At 39.6% G+C, this 20154-nt stretch overlaps 1 protein-coding gene across 14 annotated transcripts in view; it reads left to right on the plus strand.

Annotated features, from left to right (window-relative positions):
- Window positions 1–20154, plus strand: part of RALGAPA2 (Ral GTPase activating protein catalytic subunit alpha 2) — a 323319-nt gene that overhangs the window by 64425 nt on the left and 238740 nt on the right. For all 14 annotated transcript variants that reach the window (XM_070588734.1, XM_070588729.1, XM_070588728.1 and 11 more), the window contains 5 exons: window positions 5459–5502; window positions 7110–7287; window positions 8085–8200; window positions 11343–11481; window positions 13396–13595. In XM_070588734.1, coding sequence (XP_070444835.1) covers window positions 5459–5502; window positions 7110–7287; window positions 8085–8200; window positions 11343–11481; window positions 13396–13595 — 677 coding nt within the window. The remainder of the gene's footprint in view (window positions 1–5458; window positions 5503–7109; window positions 7288–8084; window positions 8201–11342; window positions 11482–13395; window positions 13596–20154) is intronic.

Genomic DNA, 20154 nt, shown 5'->3' on the forward strand with positions numbered 1-20154 from the left:
CTCAGGAGCTTGTCTGACAGCCCTCCCTGGGGCCCTCACAGTCAGGCCGCCCCACAGTCCACTCTTCCTGAGGAAGCAGGTCTCCCCATCCACTTCACACTAAGACCCCTTCAGAGGGACATCACAGCCAGGCTGAGCTAAATCCAGTGACCCTGCATGTGTCTGTGTCCACCAGGGGTGGCTTGGCCTAGTGCCCCTTCAGCTCACTTGGTGTCTTCCCAGAGTCCTCTCTGGGGTGCTTTCACCATCATTGCTCTGTGTTTTTTCCCCTCCTTCCTCCTTCTTTGTGCTCTGCCCTCTGAAAGACCTCTTCTTGAGTTAAGCAACAGCCCTACAATTTCTGCCTCTTGCCTTCGTCTCCTTGGCTACTAAAACCTGGGTTTTCTTTGAGGCTCCTCTTCTCTCTCAGGGGTATGGGGATAAGATCGTCGTCCTTTTTTTTTCCTCCAAGGTCAATTCTAGACATCATTGACCACCCCCTCAGTGGAAATCTCTCTTCCTAGACTATGCCACCTTATCCCTCCTTGTTGCTGCCGTGTCTCTGATCTCCTGCTTACTTGCTTTTTTTCTTTTTTTTTAAATGGCTGAACCCTCTCCCAGTCCTTTTCTTTCATACCAAGTTACCCATCAGCCCCTTGACCCCCTCACCCTCTGTGATTTCCTGACTTCTCTTCTGGATCCTCATCATCATGCAGACCTCAGACCATAACCTCCATCCCTCTGATGTTGAACTCAGTCACTGCCAGGCCACCTGCTCTATTATTCTTTTGTTAAAAAAACAATTTTTTTAGAGTATAATTGACATACAATAAACTGTACATGTTTAAAATGTACATTTTGCTAAATTTCAACATAGGTATACACCTGTACAATCAAGATAATGAACATAGCCGTCACTCCCACAAGTTTTCTCTTGTTCCTTTCCCACTCTTCCCCAACTCACCCCCCAGTCCCCAGGCAACCACTGATCTGCTTTTTGTCACTATAGATTTGTTTGATTTTCTAGAGTTTTACAGAAATAGAATCGTGCAGTGTATACTCTTTTTTGTTTGTTTTTTTCACTCAATATAATTAGTTTGAGATTCATCTGTATTGGTGGATATGTTAATAGTTCATTCTTTTTTATTTCTGAGTTGTACAGTATTCTATTGTATGGATATACCATAGTTTATCTCTTCACTTGATAGGCATTTGAGTGGTTTCTAGTATTTCGCTACATATAAAGCTACTGTAAACATTTGTGTACAAGTCTGTATGAACATGCACTTTCGTATCTCTTGAGAATGGAGTGGCTGAATCATACACAGGCATATGTTTAAATGCCAGACTCTTTTCCAAAGTGGTTGCACCATTTTACATTCCTACCAGCAGTGTGAAGGTTCCAGGTACTCCACATTCTTGTCAATGGTTAGTATGATCAGCCCTTTTATTTTAGTGGTAGTGGTATCTCATTGTGGTTTTAATTTGCATTTCTCTAATGACTAATGATCTTGAGCATCTTTTCATGTGCTATTTGCCATCTGTATATCTTTGGTGAAGTGTATGTGATAATCTATTGCCTGTTTTTTTAAATTGAGTTGTTTTCTAAATATTGAATTTTGAGAGTTCTTTTCATGTTCCAGATATAAGTGCTTTATGAGATATATGAATTGGAAATATTTTCTTCCCATCTCTGGCTTGTCTTTTCATTTCCTTAATAGTGTTCTTCAGAGAGTCAAAATTTTTAATTTTAATAAAGCCCAATTTAACAGTTTTTCGTTTATGGATTATGCATTTGGTGTCCTGTCTAAGGAAATTTTGCCACTCAGGATCACAGTGATCTTCACCTGTCTTTTTTTCTAGAAGTTCTGTTTAGGTGCTTGATCCATTTTGAGAAATTTTTTGTTTATTTCACATGCTTAGTGTAGATGTGGCAGTGCGGAAAGTTCTGTGCTCCTGTTCCCCGGCAGCTTTGAGCAGACCTTGCACCCCACCAGCCCAGAGGGTCTCTGTGTTCCTGCCCCTTCCCTGGTGGTGTTCTGCCATTGCTTGTTAATTGATTCGAGGCATGATACACAAAGGGAGCTTTCAAAGAATTAAATACAGTTTTATAATGTGAAAGTTAGATTTGAAATATCTTTGTGAACTTATGGCCTTCAAAATATCTTTAAAAGATTGCTACTTCATCAGGAGAAATTGTCAAGCATGGCACTTCTCACAATTGAAAAAGGAGATAAACAAAGAAGTAGATTTTTAAAATATTGATGAATTTGCTTCCATTAAATCCAGGAAAATAAAATTATAATATACTCTGTGTTACAAATAAAATGTTTAGACTAATGTGAGTTTTAATACCTTTTGACTTTTCAGTATTGAGCCTTTAAATTTTTTAATATTTTTTCAACTACTTTAATGTTCTGGAAAGATAAAAAGACATGAAACCATATAGATAGGGATACACATTTTTCCTTTTACCTCAGGCTCCAGTGTGGCTCAGCTCAACACTGGTACTTACTTAAAATTTTAATATTGTTCATCATGGGTTTTTTGCACTGATTTTTTTTTGTTTGTTTTTTAAAAGCTATTGCGTTAAAATATTATTTGATTACTGAGTTTTTTGGTGCCCTCTTAAATTTTGTGCAGAGCCCTCCCTCTTCTCATCCTAGTTCCTGTCCTGGTAGTCTTACTGCCGCCTCAAAAGTAGTAAGATTTATGGGGCTGGCCCCGTGGCCGAGTGGTTAAGTTCTCGCGCTCCGCTGCAGGTGGCCCAGTGTTTCGTTGGTTTGAATCCTGGGCGCGGACATGGCACTGCTCATCAAACCACGCTGAGGCAGCGTCCCACATGCTACAAGTAGAAGGACCCACAACGAAGAATATACAACTACGTACCGGGGGGCTTTGGGGAGAAAAAGGAAAAAATAAAATCTTTAAAAAAAAAACAAAGTAGTAAGATTTATGTTCAAAGGATATTTATTGTTAAAATACAATAAAAGTTAGCCAATAGAAGTTAGAGGTTCATAGAATCAGTCCAACGAATTAGATTTTATTTACTAGTTTATTTATTTTTTTCACTTGAGTAAATGTAATGACAACCAGTAGGGTTGAAGAGGCACATAAAAGAGATGGGGTGGGTATGATCATAGTTTGGATGAAGAGTTTAAAAATCCAAACAGGAATGATATATATAGAGAAATTTCTGAGATTAAAATGAAAAGGATTTCATAATGGTAAAGTTAGAGTAGAAATATCTTTGTGAACTTAAGGTCTTAGGGAATACCCGAAGTGGCCAGGCAAGGCTCTCAGGTACTTATCACCAGTTCTCATGTTGAAACCCTCTGCTATGTACCCCCACTGCACAAATTTTTCTTTCCAGTATTGTTCTTGTTTAAAAAGAGTTCCTTAGAGAATAGTTGATGTCCTATCTTCTGAGGAAAATGTGCTTTCCATGTACCAGACACTGTTCTAAGCATTTATATATATTAACTCATTTAAACCTCATTACAATTCTCTATGGTAGACACTGGTATTATCCCATTTTACAGAGGAGAAAACTCGGATGTGGTGAAATTAAGTAACTGACCCAGATTACTCAGTAAACACAGAACCTAGATTTGAACCCTAGCAGTCTGCCTCCCAAATCTGGCTTATAACTGCTAAACTGTACTGCTTCACATGTACAAGAGTTTCTGAGTACAAGAGAATGGAATAGATCAAATATATATGTATTAGTTTTCTATTGCTGCTGTAGCAAATTACCAGATTAATTTCAAAAAGTTGGGGATTCTTGACAGATACGGGACATAGGTTCTGTATGTCTTTTTCTAAAGTCTATTCTTTTTCTGTGTATTTTTCTCCTCCCTGTGTAGGGAAGAGTTGGTATAGACAACTATGGGTAGGTTAAAAGTTAAAAATGTTGGACCCATTCCAAGAAGGGGAAAGACTGACAAGCCTCAGCAGTCGCACCCAGTGATCAGGAGAAAGTGTTCCCCAGAATATGTTGCAAGATGATGGATTTGCCAGATGTTTGGGAGGAGAACTGTCTGTGTAGACTTTATCCCGAGTCTCCTGGGAGGTGAAGTGTCTGTTGGCCCTGCCAAGCGTCATGAGGTCCACATAGGCCTAAGGAAGCAAATACTGAGCTGAGGCAGAATGGACTTTTTCCAAGAATGGATGAATGTGGAGACAAGGGGCAAGACCCTAAGTTGAAGAAAGGTGTGGGATAAAACAGTCCTTGAGCACAGGCACTTGAACCTTAGCTATGAGAGAGCCCAGCCTGCTAAATACTGACTCTAGACCAAAAAATACTGGGCGTGGTTTGGTGACTGGAGAAGAAGAGGGAAGAGGGCACTTTAACTTCCTTACTCAGCAAACCAGTAATGTGTTAATGCTGTAACCTAGTCATGACAATGGTGAATTTCCACTGAGCCCCCGTGTTAGGTATTATAAACAGTACAGCAGTTAGAAAAGGTTCCTTCAGGTAACCAGTGATTTTGTTCTGGCTAATGAATTCCTAAAATGTATGCATTTAACTGACATGCATGTATCTGTCGACATAGATGTGACCTGTAGCAATCGTTGAGACACTGCCTCTATTTCTTGGTGCAACATGTCTTTGAAATAGGTTGGTGGAGTAAATGTGATGTGATATTCAGTTTTTAAAAATTGCACAAACCTTTGCATCAGGAGATCTAATAACTTTTTTCCTCAAAATTTGATTGGGAGAAAAGATTTTCTTGCTTAAGACTTTCAATATATTTTTATTTCAAAGATTACTTCCCTTTCTTGAAGTTAAGATCCCGTTTAGAGTCTGCATATGATATTTAGGTGGGGTTGCCAAGCCATCTCCATATTAAGGGCATGAACACACTTATAGAGTAATAGGTACTATGTTTCCATCCTCAGAAGAGAGACTTTCCTCAGTGCAGTGGGACACACCACCAGTTTTTGCAGTTGGCTGGTGTAGTTTTGAGTAAACCTCGATTCCCTCTCCTTGACAAGTGACCAGAGTGCTCTGCTAGGTGATTTATTGATGGACCGAACCCATAAATGTGGTCGTCATTGCAAGGAGAGAAACGTGATGTCCGGAATATTTGTAAAATGTTCTTGTAAAAGTGTTTTATGAGTGGTGGTTTTATATTATTTTTACTTTTAGAGATTTTAAAAATCATTCATTTTATGCTTGACAAGAGATATGTGCACATAATCCACTGTGGGCATTTGGCTTACCTTAATATCAATCATTTTGACTCTTTTAAAAGAATTTTGAAGAGGTTCATACTTAAAGTACTTTTATCTTAAATATGTCTCTCCCTCTATGACATTGCTTTGCTTCTGAAGGTCAGCTTTCTTCCTTTTATTTTTTAAAAATTATATGTTTTTTCACAAGTACACTTTTTCTTTGTAAAACTGATCTTTTAAAAATAGATCTTAAATATGCTTTCATATACTCCATTTCTAATTCATTGTTTTAAATTTTCAGGCTCAACTTTAAAGAAGCTTCTACACACTGGAAATTCTATTAAGGTATTTATTTTAAAAGAAAATGTAATGGCATTTTTTCATTACCCTTTAATTTATTAATGCCATAAAGTGACAAAATTAGACCATTTTGGAAAAAAACTGTAAAAATCACTTAGTTTTTTATTTTTAATAGAGATATTGTATGACAAATATTGTTAGAGTTTTTATTCTTGTATTGTAACTTATTGTGATAGACATTTTAAATATTGTTAGGAGAAAGCGGCTTGGGTTTAGAGTTTGGAGTTTGGAGTTCTGAGTTGTCATTTTGATTCTGCTGTGTACAGCTCAGGAACCACGGGCAAGGTGCTAACTGCTCCTGTTCCATTATCGGAAAAGGGAAGAGGTTGAACCGGTTCCTCTCTCAGCTTGAAAGCTAACGTGCCTAATTCTGTCCACCCCAGTAGTTATTTTCCCTGCTTGGGGAGAGGAGGACAGTGTCAGTGGGTGTGGAGGTTTATGCAGAGCAATGGTGAGTCCACAGCATGTCTGAAAGTGCACTGTATAATCCACATGAGGAAGCACTGTCACCAGACAGGGTGTCTATCTTGGTGTAATTGACTTCTGTGGGGAGTCAGCCAAACTTTTTTTTCTTTTCTTTCTTTCTTTTTTTTTTTTGCCTCTCTTGGCTTTCCTGCAGAGCCTTGCAGAGCCTTTCCTTGCAGAGTGTTTGGCTTGAACACTTGCTCTGGAGGAATCCGCACCACCTGGGTGTAATTGAAAAGCTATCAGGCAGTCCGTCAATTGCCTACATTTGGAGCTTTCTACATCTTTCAGCCGCATCTGACGGTTTTTCATCTCTTTTGCTTATTTAACTTCCTTTATTGACATTATCTTTTCAGCCATTTAGGAATATAGAAATGGAAGTACCTGTGTTTATGAATTCTAGGAATGGGATGAAGTTGAAAGTAAATGTAGAAGAGGAAAAATAACACATCTGCCTATCGGAATGTTTTCTACCAGGGGATGCCGACCATTCGGAGCACAGTGACGATGTTGGAGAGAGTAGAGACATAAGGCAGGGAAGCTGAGAGCTGCCCTATCCCAGTGAGCCAGGTCTTCATGGTCTTATTTAGCTCCAGGTGTTCTGATTTTCAAGAACGTGATACAAAGCATAGTGTAAATTCGGAGGCGGATTATCCTTGCATTGTTTTCATGGATAATTGAGCATTGATGATATGGGCACTGTTGCCCGATGGAATAAAATACTATTAATAGGAAATATGTAGCGCTTAGCATGAGTCAGGCACTGTTTTAACTCACTTAATCCTACACCAGAACTTTGTCGTAAATTCTGTTATTATCCCTATTTTACAGATAGGGAGACTAAGGCACAGAGAAGTTAAGTGGTTCTCCATGGGTCACAGCTAAGCTAGAAAGTGGCAGAACCTGCATTTGAACCCAGGCTCTCTGGCTCCAGAACCCAAGCTCTTAACTCTTGTGCTGCATTGCAGCATCCTTGCTTACTTGTCACTAAGTGAAAAACTTGGTGCGATACTTTAACAATGCCTTTAACTTCTAGTTTTTCTTTCTCAGAACTGATGCTAAGTTGCAATGCATTTCTACAAATACACGTAAGTATTTAATTTCATTACCTTTAATTTTATTTTTAGATAAGATGTGAAGGAATCAGACTGTTTCTTTTGTGGCTTCAAGCACTTCAGACAAACTGTGCCGAAGAGCAGGTGCTGATTTTTGCTTGCCTCGTGCCTGGTTTCCCAGCGATCATGTCATCTAGAGGGCCCTGCACGCTGGAGACACTCATCAATCCTAGCCCTAGTGCGGCTGATGGTGAGTAATGTTAACCATCTTACAGGCTGAAATAACTCTTCGAGTTACATTGAAGAATTCCTTGGTTTGTCATTTTCCTGAATAGAATTCTTGATTTCATAGATAGGTTCTGAAGAGGAATTATTCCCTATTTCTATTCACAGTAGATTCTTAGAAACATTAGAATTGAAAAGACTTGGAGCCTATTTTATATGAAATGATGACAGGAGAAATTTACTGAAGTGATAGGAACAGGAATGGAAAGGAGGAGATAAATGTTGGCAATAGCAGAAAGTAGAAACACATGGTATGTCTGGAATGCTTTTGTGGTGATTTAAATTTGCTATCCAAAACTTCTGTCTGTTGTCCTCATCACTGTTGTTTCATAAGTGGATGTAAGTGTTCTCACAGGCTCTTTGTTGCCAGCTGTGTATTTTCATGCAGCATTCATGGAAGGACAGTAGTGGCCTCATGGGACTATTAATGGCAGCCATTTGTGTCCTGTGAGTTTTCAAGGAACTTGCCTGTTAGGGCCATTGATTGATTGCTGCTCATCACTTTATTGCCCACTGACAGATATTTGATCTTAGGCTGACTGAGGTGGAATTTGAAAGCAGTGAAAATGGTCCAGTGGGAGAGGTGGCTTTGTGGGCATCTGTACCATTTTTCCAAGCCCTTCGTGTACACTGGCTTGGAGTTCATTCTGAGGAGTTCCAATGGATGGGTAGATGCATTTTAATAGAGGCCTCTTTTTTTTTTAAAACCCCATTTAAAATTTAACTTTGCCGAGAGAGCTCTCATTGTTTTCCACTCTGCAGCAAAGATATATCCAGAAGAAATTACTCCACTCCTGCCAGCCGTATCAGGGGAAAAGATTGCTGAGGACCAAACGTGCTTTTTTCTTCAAATACTGTTGAAATATATGGTTATTCAGGTAAGAGCAAAATTGTAGATAATTCAATGATAGTCTTATTCTCGGTAGGAAAAAGAAAACCTGCCTCTTTTCTTCCCATTTGTTCATATTTTGTTTTTTTGCTTTTTTTTGAGGTTGTTTTGTGTGATGTTTCACTAATCATAGAGTATGTGCCAGGTCACTTCAGCAAAGGCCGGGCATACATACTGTTTTGTGTGAGTGTGTATATAAAGGAAAAAATTCAGTTCTCCATCTGGGTGTATCCTTTACTTTCATATTATTACCACATTCACAAGAACACTTCACTTCTGACGCTTCTAGTCAGGAAATGCATGGGTTTTTTTTCCCAACACCAAGCAAATCTCTGTGATACCAGCTGGGTGTTATACCGTTTAACTCAATTCTGACACTGTCTATCTGGAGATAGCATCAGATCCCACAAGTTAAGGGCTCAGTCCCATAAGACTGTTCCCACCCCATTCAGATGCCAATTGCAAGTAGCAGGTCCTAGGTTACTCACAACTTCTGTTATTAGACTTGGTTACAAATCAGAGTTTCCCATGACTCCCTCCTCAGATTGGATTAATTTGCTAGAGCAGCTCACAGAACTCAGGGAAACATTACATTTACCAGTTTATTAGAGGATATGATAGTATATGATAAAGGATACTAATGAGCAGCCAGATGAAGAGATACATAGGGCGAGGTCTGGGAGGGTCCCGAGTGCAGGAGCTTCTGTCCTCATGGAATTGGGGTGCATCACCCACCTGAGAGCTCCCTGAAACCTCTGCTATTGAGATTTGATGGAGGCTTCCTCACGTAGGCATTACCAATTAACTCCATTTCCAGCCCCTCACCCCTATCTGGAGAAACTGGAGGGGTGCTGAAAATTCCAACTTCTTATCATGGCTTGGTCTTTCTGGTGACCAGCCCCATCCAGGAACCCATTCAGAGTCACCTCATTAGAACAAAAGATGCTCCTAATGCTCTTGTCACTTAGGGATTTACAAGGGTTTTAGGGCTCTATGCCAGGAACCGGGGGGAGAGACCAATATGTATATTTTCTATTATCTCATAGTGTATGAAACTATTTTTGCCTCCTTATTGCTTCCCTAACCCTGATCTCTATGCCTGCGAGACAGGACGGAGAAGGAGGCAGGCCCAGAGGTTGAAAGGGTGGCTCAGGAATAGGCAGGGCAGGCAGGGAGGTTTGAACAAAAGTATGTGTAATTATTTCATCGTGCCATCAGCAGAGGCCTGCTTTGTGTTACGTATTCCTTTCTATTGTATTTACCAACTGGAATAATACAATCTCTGAACTTATTTTAGAATGAAAGCTCCTGTTTCCACCCCCAGCCCTGGCCCACTTCAATTCAGAAGTCTGCAGGGGGATGCAGAAGAGGGGCGCACGGGAATACAGAACTAAAATCATTGGTTTATGATTTCCTTAGGTGATTTATGTCTCTTGGTCTATATTTCTGAGCATAATATGGTTCAAAAAAATGCTACTGAATTCATCTCTCTTAGCAAACACTTCTCTCATCCCTTAGTTCCTCCTGGGAAGAGTCCAGTCTCTGTCCTCCCCTTCACAGCCAAGTTTGTTGACATAATAATCTCTGCCAAGTGCACTTCCTCACCTGGTGTTCCTTTGACACTCACTGTTACCTGCCTGTCACTGCTAAGAAGGAGGCCCAAGACCGTGAAGGGGATCTGGTGGTCACGTCCAGGGGAAGGACATGCTTCACTTTCTGCTGTATTGAATCTGTCAGCTGGTTTGACAGTGACTGCCCCTCCTTCATGAGATTCTCTCCTCCCGTGATATTTTTTTCTGGCTTTTCTCCTCCCTTTCTTTTATTCTTTTCAGTTTTCTTTAGGGGACAGTGTTTCTCTCTGCTGTCCCTTAGGATTCAGTCCTTGGCTTCCCTTTTTCACTGCTCTGTCCGGGTGATCTCTTCTGCTCTTCTCTCCCCTGGTTCCGTTAGCCAGCACCAGAAACACAAGGACTCTAAAATCCTGAGAGCTGACTGGGGTATTCTGTTGTCTTCTGGAAGCCCCCATTTTAGCTCTATCGGCCCGTTCTATGTGCATCTCAAATTTTATTTGTCCAGAAGTGGTAGAGCATTCCATCTGTCCCAGGAGATCAGCATAGAGTATCTAGAACTTGGATGTGTTGGGGGACTTGGGTGTTTATTCTAGATGTGTCACTAATAAGCTGTGTGACCTTGGATAAGACACGTAATCTCCAGGATTCCAGTAGAAGAAGGATGCCATTGATAGAGGGTAGAGGTTTTAATGCAGACTGTGAATCACCTAAATTGTGTACAGAATTGTACGTGCGTGTCCATCCTTCTGTCCTTCCCTCACCTGTCTGCTGAGGTGAGTCCTCAGAGCAGAGTTTCTCTCTTGGCTCACCCTGGAGAACTTCTGACAGGTTGCAGACACTGAGCCCCTCTGCCGCAGGGGCGGCCAAAGCCCCTCGTCCCTTTACCTCAGGTGCTGCACAAATGTCATCATTTTCTAAGTGGGCTGTATCATGAAGGAATTGGGAAGTTTGCTTTAGAGTGCTCTGGGGTCTAGCAAGTATTAAGAACCACTAACAGGTGTAGCTGGACTGGCAGGCTTGGTTTATCTTAGCCTGTGGATTGCTTTTAATGAGGAAAATGCGCTTTACAAGGTTCCATAGCTTTGCCTTTTGATATTGATTTTGCATGTAGGTAACATTGGATGAAATCCTTGCTAGGGGTTGTTTCCGTAATTCCTGTTTGTTATAAATGGCCTTTTTTGAGTTTAAAAAAATAAAAGCATCTGATTACATCTAACTAAACATTTTAAGGCACAAGGAATGTGACATCATTACACAGAACGTGTGGGAAGAAATGTGGGCGTGATGCAGTAGAGCAAGTTCAAAAGATATGCCGTCACTGGGTCATTTTTTTTTAATACTCAGTAAAAATGCTGTTTTTAACATAGTTACCATTTTGTTTTAAAGTATTCATTCTCATCATCTTTTGAGTTTTAAGCTATGATTTCGTTACATGATTGTCAATGTTATAAAGTTTTTTATTTAGGATAGGAATTTTAATAGTATAAGAGCATTTCAGTTTAGTATACATTAATTTGAAATGTAAATATACATGTGTTCTTCTCCACTTATTATCCAAAGGCTGCAAGCTTGGAGTGGAAGAATAAGGAGAATCAAGATACTGGTTTTAAATTTCTTTTTACATTGTTTCGAAAGTATTATCTTCCTCATTTATTTCCATCATTTACTAAGTTAACAAACATCTACAAACCTGTGCTTGGTAAGTACTGATTGAGCCATGTATAAAGGATGTCCATAGGGAGGCTGTACAGTCTCTTTCAGAGAGACCTTTGTATTCTGAAAGTAAAATAGTCATTTTATTCCTATATTTAAAGATAACTTTATTGTAAGAGGTTTAAGGTTTTCTAATAAATGATTTTAACTATTTGTACAAACTAAGATGTACCTCAGCTCACAGCAATAAGGAGAAACTGTGGCTCCTATACTTAGAAATAATTTGAAATGTATTATGATTCTTTGGTGTAATTATATTTAAAATCGTTTTTTTTTTAAAGATTTTATTTTTCCTTTTTTCTCCCAAAGTCCCCCGGTACATAGTTGTGTATTATTTTAGTTGTGGGTCCTTCTAGTTGTGGCATGTGGGATGCCGCCTCAGCATGGCTTGATTAGCGGTGCCATGTCCGAGCCCAGGATTCGAACTGGTGAAACCCTGGGCCGCCGAAGCAGAGCACGTGAACTTAACCACTCGGCCATGGGGCCGGCCCCTAAAATCTTTTAATGTCAAAAATAAGCTTGCATTTCCTTAAGTCCTCTCTTAGAGTGGTGGGATATGGTGACCCCAGACCTTGCTCATTGGCCAGGCAGGCCAGCCCAGGCCGCATAGCTGCACACAGTAAGCCCTTACTTTTATATTGGATCTTTTATCCAGCAGGTTCTACTTACAGCTGCTTATGAAAGGACAGATGTTTGGGCAATTGGGTAACCCAGGGACAGTAAGCCCCAGAGGGGAAAGAAACATCAGAGAATTTCCAATTTAGCTCCTAAAGTTTTCCTTCTATAAGCAATGAAGACTCATAAGACAGAAGCATTCCTTAGATTTGTGGAGGTGGGGGGGCAAATCTTCCTGTCCTTGTTATTTTGAAGCAGGTTAAATTAGTTAAAATGAATAATCAAGAACTATTTTGGAGGGGAAAAGGTCACAACAGATGTTAATCCATCTGGGGAATGTAGACAACTAATTCAGTCGTCTCTGGGTGTGTGTTTGTACCCACACGCTTGGGCAAGGGGAAAACCATGGAAGCCCAGTGCACTCTGAAAGATGTGGAAGTGCTGACTTGTGGGGGTACTGGATATGTATTTTGTTAGCTATATCTCTGTGGGTATTTTTTTAAAAAATTCTGATTGCATAAGTAGTCTATATTCATTGTAGGAAACATAGTATATTGTTAATATTCTGAAATTAAAAGTTATTTGCTGAGAATTTTTCTGCAGGTACATGCAGCTACCTACAGGTGTAGAAAAATTAGTAAGAGAGTTGGACTTACAGCAAGTAGTATCTCAAATCCAATGCCATAGAATTGTCATATTGATTATGGAATTTAAAGAATGAGAAATGGACCTCCTATTAATTCTTTGAAAATTGTGGTGTCCGACACCTCAAAGATGAAATATGACTTTCTGAATTCTTTCAGACATGAAGTAGATTATACTGATTCTGTTTCTTTGGATTCATTTAAAGGGAAAAGGATTTGATTAGTGTAGTGTTGGATGTTAAAATGCCTAAAATGATGAAAATGTCTATGCATGCTTTTACATTTGTTCCAGTCATAAAGTAAGATTAAATTAGTTTTAACATGTAAAAAGATTTTCACTATTACAGTCACATGTAATTTCTCAAATTTGTTAAAAAGATCAGCTTAGTTTTTCCACAGCTATATATCATAGTTGTAAGTGAACAGTCACTATTACCACTACCTCGTCTTGGTCAGATCGCAAGGTGGAACCAGAAATGAGTCGACCACAAGATGCCACTTTTAATCCTTTCTGGTTCTTTAATCTTAGTTGCTATTTAAACAACCAAATATATGTCTATTTAATTGGAAACTGAAACATTTATAGGGGCTATATAATGTTAAGATCCACTAACCTAATCATGTGTTCTTTTTTCTTCCAGACATCCCCCATTTGAGACCAAAGCCAGTGTACGTTACTACAACTCGAGACAATGAAAACATTTACAGTACAAAAATTCCATACATGGCAGCTCGGGTTGTTTTTATTAAGTGGATTGTAACTTTCTTTTTGGAAAAAAAGTATCTAACTACAACACAAAACACTAAAAATGGAGTTGATGTGTTGCCTAAAATCATACAGGTATGTCACTCATCATCTTTTTATCTCCTAATACTTTTGTAATAACACACTAACACATACCAGAGAAATTGATTATTAGGGTTATTGGGTTTTTACAGGTTGTTGGTTATAGGGACTTGATTTTATTGGTGTGCTGTGTAATGCTGAGGTTTCAGAGGAAGCTGTGAGTTACAGGCACTTGCTGTGCTCTCTTGGCATTGCCACGATGAGGCAATCTTGTGGCGAGGGAGGCGTTCTGAGAAGATGGCTGTTGTGTGCACACTCCTGGCCTCCTCTCATTTTCTCTCCTTCACTCAAGTACCAGTCACTTTTGAGCATAAGACCAGGGACCTATTTTACCTTCGCCAGTTCCCAGCACCTGGAATGCCCTCAGGAATCATGCAAGTGGGCCATAGAGAGCACCTGTGAGACTGTCAGGTGCCCTCTGGATCTCAAGGGAAGGAGTGGATTAGCAGCTCAGGGTTTCAGGGTGGTTGTTGAGCCATGATGGGGGTCCCTGGAAGAGAAGGCTGCCTCTCCTCAAGGCCTTTGGTGAAGACCTCTTCTTTATGGGGCCTGTGGTGCCTTCTCTCTATGGCTGGCCTTGGTTAGACACAAATTGGGCTTTCCCAGCAGGCTGAGTTGCTGCGGGACTTTGCGCTGGGTAGAGCGGGACCACTTGTGGAAGCCAGAGAGCAGACACTGCACAGAGGGGTTGTGGTTTTGTGTGCTTTTTATGTTGTTCCCAAGAGCAGGCATAGGAAGTATGGGCCACTTAGTGCAGGTTTGCTGATTCCTGGAGTTTCCAGAAGTGTGACCTTGGCCCTAGCTGAGAGTACACACACCTGAGGGGTAGTTAGTACCTTGAAGGAGGAGCACGTGGCTCCATTGACAAGAATTGACTGAAGAACCGGAGGAACTTATTTTCAAAGAAGTCTGAGGGAGATAGAATTGCAGTAAGAACAAAACACTTGCTGAAAGAAAGTTTAAAATTTAAAACCTTAAGTGTCTTAATTTAAAAATTTAGTAGGTGACCTGGAAAAGGTAATGATCACTGCTGAGAACAAAATTGGTTTTCTGAAGAAATATCCCACAACACTGAGCAAAAATTCAAAGAGGTGGAAATCAGGAATTAATAAATAAGACTGGAGGATAGGTCCAGACTTACAAATATTGTGAGGGCAGAAGAAGAAAAGAATGAGAAGTAGTAATTGAACTAATAAAAAGAATAGTTAACCTGAGCTGAAAAAAGGTGATGCCTTAGACTGAAGAGGTTTTTGAGTCCCAGGAAGAATTAGCTAAACAGACACAAACTTAAACAGACATTTGACTTTCAGGGATTAAGGAAAAATTATACAGACTTCCAGACAGAAACCAGAGGTTCCTTCAAGGGAGTGAGACTGAGATTAGCATTGAATATCTAATCTAATTTATAGCCCTGAAAGCTGAAAGAACCTGTCTGTCTGTCTCTCTCTTTCTCAGAACCTTGCTTCATTTTACATACATAAACCAATGCCAGATAGATTTAAGGTCTAAATTTATTTAATGTCTAAATATAAAAACAAAAATATGAAGAACTTAGGAGAAAATCTAGGGGAATGTATAAATTTGGGAAGTGGGAGACCAACTTAGGTAGAGATAAGACCCAGAAGCCATAGAAGAAATGAGATTCAGCTTTATTTAAAAAAATAGAAGAATACTTACGTGTCAAAAAGATAGCATAAAGCCACACCCACGCAATAGACTGCGAAAAGCATTTGTAACATCATGGCTGTTAAAAGAGTTCATATTCGTGCTGTAAAGAGTGCCTAAAAATTGATAAGAAGACAACCCAGTTGAAAAATGGACAAAGGAGATGAAAGGGAAGTTCACAGAAGAGGAAATAAAAATGCCCCCGATTTCACCAGCAGTCAGGGAAACACAGTTCTGAAGCATGATGAGAGACCTTTATTCATGCACCAGGTAGACAAAAACTAAAAATCATCACGCAAACACTTGCATGAAATTATATATAAGACATTCAGTCACACTCTTTGATAAACTTTACATTACATTTCGTGTGATTGTTCAGTCAATTCAAAACAGTCTATTTAAAGGATGTAACTTTTTCCTACCTGGTTTCAAAATTTCAGAAAACCGTCACCTGGATTTATTGAAAATAAGTTGCTCATTCTTGAAAAATATGTTTAGATGATGATAAGTAGCAAGAATAGCAAATTAACCACTGCTTTAAGGTTCTAATTTTTTCCTGTAGTTGACTCTTCACACTTGTGAGTCATCTACTTTCATTATCTAGCTTTTTCAGTGTCATAAGGGCCTGACCTCCTGAATCAATTAGGATGGTTCTATTATCTTAACAGAAAAAAAAGATCCCAGAACTCCAGCTTTCTTAAATATAAAAGAAATATTTTAATCTCATGAAAGAAGCTCATGATGAGGGTGGCTGAGAATATGGTTCACTCATGCTCTATGATTCTTCGCAATCTTCTCTTCTCTGCCCTTTTCCCTCTGGCTGGTTTATCTTCGATTCCCCCATGATTACAAGATGGCTGCCAGCAGCTGGGGCACTGTTATTTTTGTTCAATTACAGAGACAATCTGAAATATGAAGGCCTTCCCTTTTGTCTGAGTGGAAGAATTTAGGTTACTTGGCCTCTCCTAGAACAGTAACAAGGCACTGATTGGCTTACAGCTGGCTATTTGAATGGCAGAGGAGGGCTGTGATTGGCTTCCATGAAACAGAATGCTCCCCTGGTACTTGGATGGCGTCAGCTTCCTGTGAGTCAGGTACGAGGAGCACTGACGTTTTGTTAGGGAGGGGGCATGGATGCTAGGCAGACAACCATCTGTGCCCACTGCTACCATGCCCTGCAGGTGGCTGCACCTAGAAATGGCCACTGCCATTGTAGAGACTGTTGTTGTATTAGTTCCCTATTGCCACTGTAGCAAGTTGTCACAAACTTAGTGGCTTGAAACAACACAAATTTATTATCTTGCAGTTCTGGAACTCAGAAGTCCAAAATCAGTCTCAGTTGGATAAAATCAAAGTGTGGGCAGGTTTGTGTTCCTTCTGGAGGCTCTAGAGGAGAATTTGTTTTCTTGCCTTGTCCAGCTTCTAGAGGCTGCATTCCTTTGTTCATGGCCCATCATCATATCACCTTTTTTCCCTGTTGCCATCTTCACATCACCTTCTCTGGGTCTGATCCTCCTGCCTCCTTACAGATCCTTGTGATTACACGGGGGCCACCCAGATAAACCAGGATAATTTTCCCATCTCAACACCTTTAACTTAACCACACCTCCTAAGATCCTTTTGCCAGGTAAGGTAACATAGTCAAAGGTTCTGGGACTGGGGCAGGGACATCTTTGGGGGCAGTCATTATTCAGTGAACCAGTTGTTTCCTGTATTCCTTTCTCTGCCTTGCTGCTGTGTTTCCCACCTCATCTCATGTCTCTCCTATGTTCTACTCTTCATTTACATTGTATGTGAGAAAAAGCAGCAATTTAAACAATTGAATATTAAATTTTGGAAATGGAGTTACAGGAATAAAAAGCACATATAATTGCATTTGTCTTCTGAAAGTTTTTGTTTGAAGTTTCAAATTTAGTGTAATTTTACTCATGTAAAGTGAATATTACTGTCCAAGTCAGGCAATCTAAAATCTCTTTTCAAAGAATATGCTGCTCTTATAAAAGCCCTTTAAAACAGTCTTTTAAGTACTGCTTCCAAATAGAGTTCACACGTTTGCCACTATTACTACATTAAATGTCATGTATGAGGTATTTTTTCCAAAGTGAATTTACTTCTTTTTGATCTAGAACTAATAACTTTGACAATGTTTTTCACCAGGGAGAAAAGGAATTAGTGCATCTTCTAGACTTAGCTTACTTACCACTTGGACAATCTGGTTTAACAGATTTTCTTGTTCAGTGGTGTCATTCATGAGAGAATGAAAATACAGCTGCTCATACATCCCATACTGTGTTGGCAACAACAGTCCTCCTCTTAAATCTGCACTGATGCAGAAATTCTTCGTGCCTCAGATGAAAATGTTTTCAGTGAAGTATTATTCCTTAGTAATTCATTTTGTATGAGATAGTACATTAGAGAAAGCAGAGTGGTGATTTAAAAATTTTAGCAGTAACTGTTTTTACCAGTTCTGTATGCACATGAATTAAACATTAAAACTCAAGTCCGTTAGGGAATGGAAAAGAAAGTTTGAGATGCTAAGACAGTTGATCACATTTACCTGCATAATAACTCTTTAGTTATATTATTAAAGTACCACTTTTACTAATTCTGAACCAGCCCTTCAGTGATTCATGGGCTGTGGGTTTCCTGAAATTGTATTTTGTGGGATGAACAGTTAGAAAAAGGGAATCACACAAATTGACAACCCTACAGGAGTTTGTATATTGTACAAACTCATTTGTTTGTTGATTACCACTGTAGTGCTCTCTGTGTTCTTAAGCTCTACCAAGGCAAATGTGTGCTGCCCCCAACAATGTAGGTGAGTCACCACTGGGGGATTGAGTGACATTAGGCATCACCAACAGAGTTACAGTTACATCCTCTTGTTTCACACCTGCTTTGTGGATCTCCTCATTTAACCTGACCCTGAGGGTGAACAAGTCTCAGTGTGAGCTGTGGGTTGAGAAGAAACCAGGGTGGTAGGGAGGGTAGAGGGGAAGGATTAAGTGACAGTTTGTATCATGCAATTTCCTGAGCCACGGCAGCGCAGGCCTGGTCCAAGCAGATATGTCTGTTTCACTGACTAAGGTTGCTTCATACACCAAAGAAGTGAAAGTCATCTTTGCGTTTACCACTGAAATCAACTAATACTAATAGTCATTGAGAATTCCAGCTTGAATGTAGTGGGCGCAAAATGGACCTCTTTCTGTGGTTAATTCTTATTCATGCTCGTACTATAAATCTTCGTAAAAGAGACAAGAAATGAGTAGACTTGGATTATCAGTTTGTTTTTACTCTTATTACTTGCTATAATTATCAGTATCTGTCAAAACATATAGATGTTTTTGGAAGGCAGCCTTTTGTAGATGAGTGGACTAGGAGAGGCTAAGAAAAGCATCCTTTTATCAAGAGAAGTAGTTTTCAATTTATGGCATGATGAGAAATCCATCTATGCTACTGCTATGTTCTGTTTGGATAACAGCTCATTGTTTGAATGACTTGGTGCCTTTAAACTTCATTCTTTATGTACATTATTTTAGTTTTATCTAATTGTTATGTTATCTAAGTAGTTATCTAATGACCTCAAAACTCAGTAGCTTAAAACAACAATCCTTTCTTGCCTCTTGTGGCACTAACTGAAGTCAATGGATGGTAGTCTTCAGCTGGCAACTGGTTGGTCTGGAGGGTCCAAGATGACTTCATTCATATGCCTTTTACTTTGGTGGGTGCAGTTGGAAGGCTGGGCTCAACTGTGCCTCCCTTTCCATGTCGTCTCTCTAGCAGGCTAGGTAGACTTCTTTCCTGGCTGCTCAGGGCTCCAAGAGCAAATCTTCCAAGAGATAGGAAGTGGTAACTGTCTACCTCTTGGTCCTGGGCCTGAAACTGATACAGGTCTCTTCCATTCTATTCTACTGGTTAACACAGTTGCACAGTACATGTGGGTCAAAGGGAGGGGATGTAGATTTTGGTTCTCTAGGGAAGGAGTGTCAAAGAATTTGTGGCCATTTTTAATTTGCTACATATGTGTGTATGTACATGAGTTTTTTTTTTCTTTTCTGACCTGTGGGGAAAATGGATAGGACTTATTGATCAAAAAGTCACAGGTTATTGAGCTGCAAAAGATGTTAGGCTTAATCCAACCTCCATGCTTTACAGATGAAAAAAACATGTATCAGTAAAAATGAGTAAAATTTTATTTTTCTATGGAAGATAGTTGATCCATCAAAAAGATGAACTAATTTTAGGGGCTGGCCCCGTGGCCGAGTGGTTAAGTTCGCGCGCTCCGCTGCAGGCGGCCCAGTGTTTCGTTAGTTTGAATCCTGGGCGCGGACATGGCACTGCTCATCAGACCACGCTGAGGCAGCGTCCCACATGCCACAACTAGAAGAACCCACAATGAAGAATACACAACTATGTACCGGGGGGCTTTGGGGAGAAAAAGGAAAAAATAAAGTCTTTAAAAAAAAAAAAGATGAACTAATTATTATAGGATAGCTCATCTCACAGTGTGACATGATAAGCCACACAGGCTTAATAGATAAGGCAGAAAGAGAAAAATTACTATAAATTTAATCTTCCATTAATTTTCCCAGAGATTACTATTTGGATATCTACTTTGCTTTCAAACGGTCTTTGGTAGTCACTGAAATTACTATTTTATATTACTCATATCTTATCACTTCTTGTACAAAATATTCACCGTGGGTAGAGTTTTAGTGGTATTTGGAGTATATATTTTTGACACTTAAAAGAATAATAGTAGAATTTACAAAGATGAAGCATAATTATACATGTATTATGTTTGGTGGAAACCTTTAATTCTATGGAGGAATGAGAGCAGAACAGTGTTAAACTTTGTGAGTCATTGCATGAATTATTTTATTTCTTT

The sequence above is a fragment of the Equus przewalskii genome, chromosome 21 (assembly GCF_037783145.1).
Source record: "Equus przewalskii isolate Varuska chromosome 21, EquPr2, whole genome shotgun sequence".
NCBI lineage: Eukaryota > Metazoa > Chordata > Mammalia > Perissodactyla > Equidae > Equus > Equus przewalskii.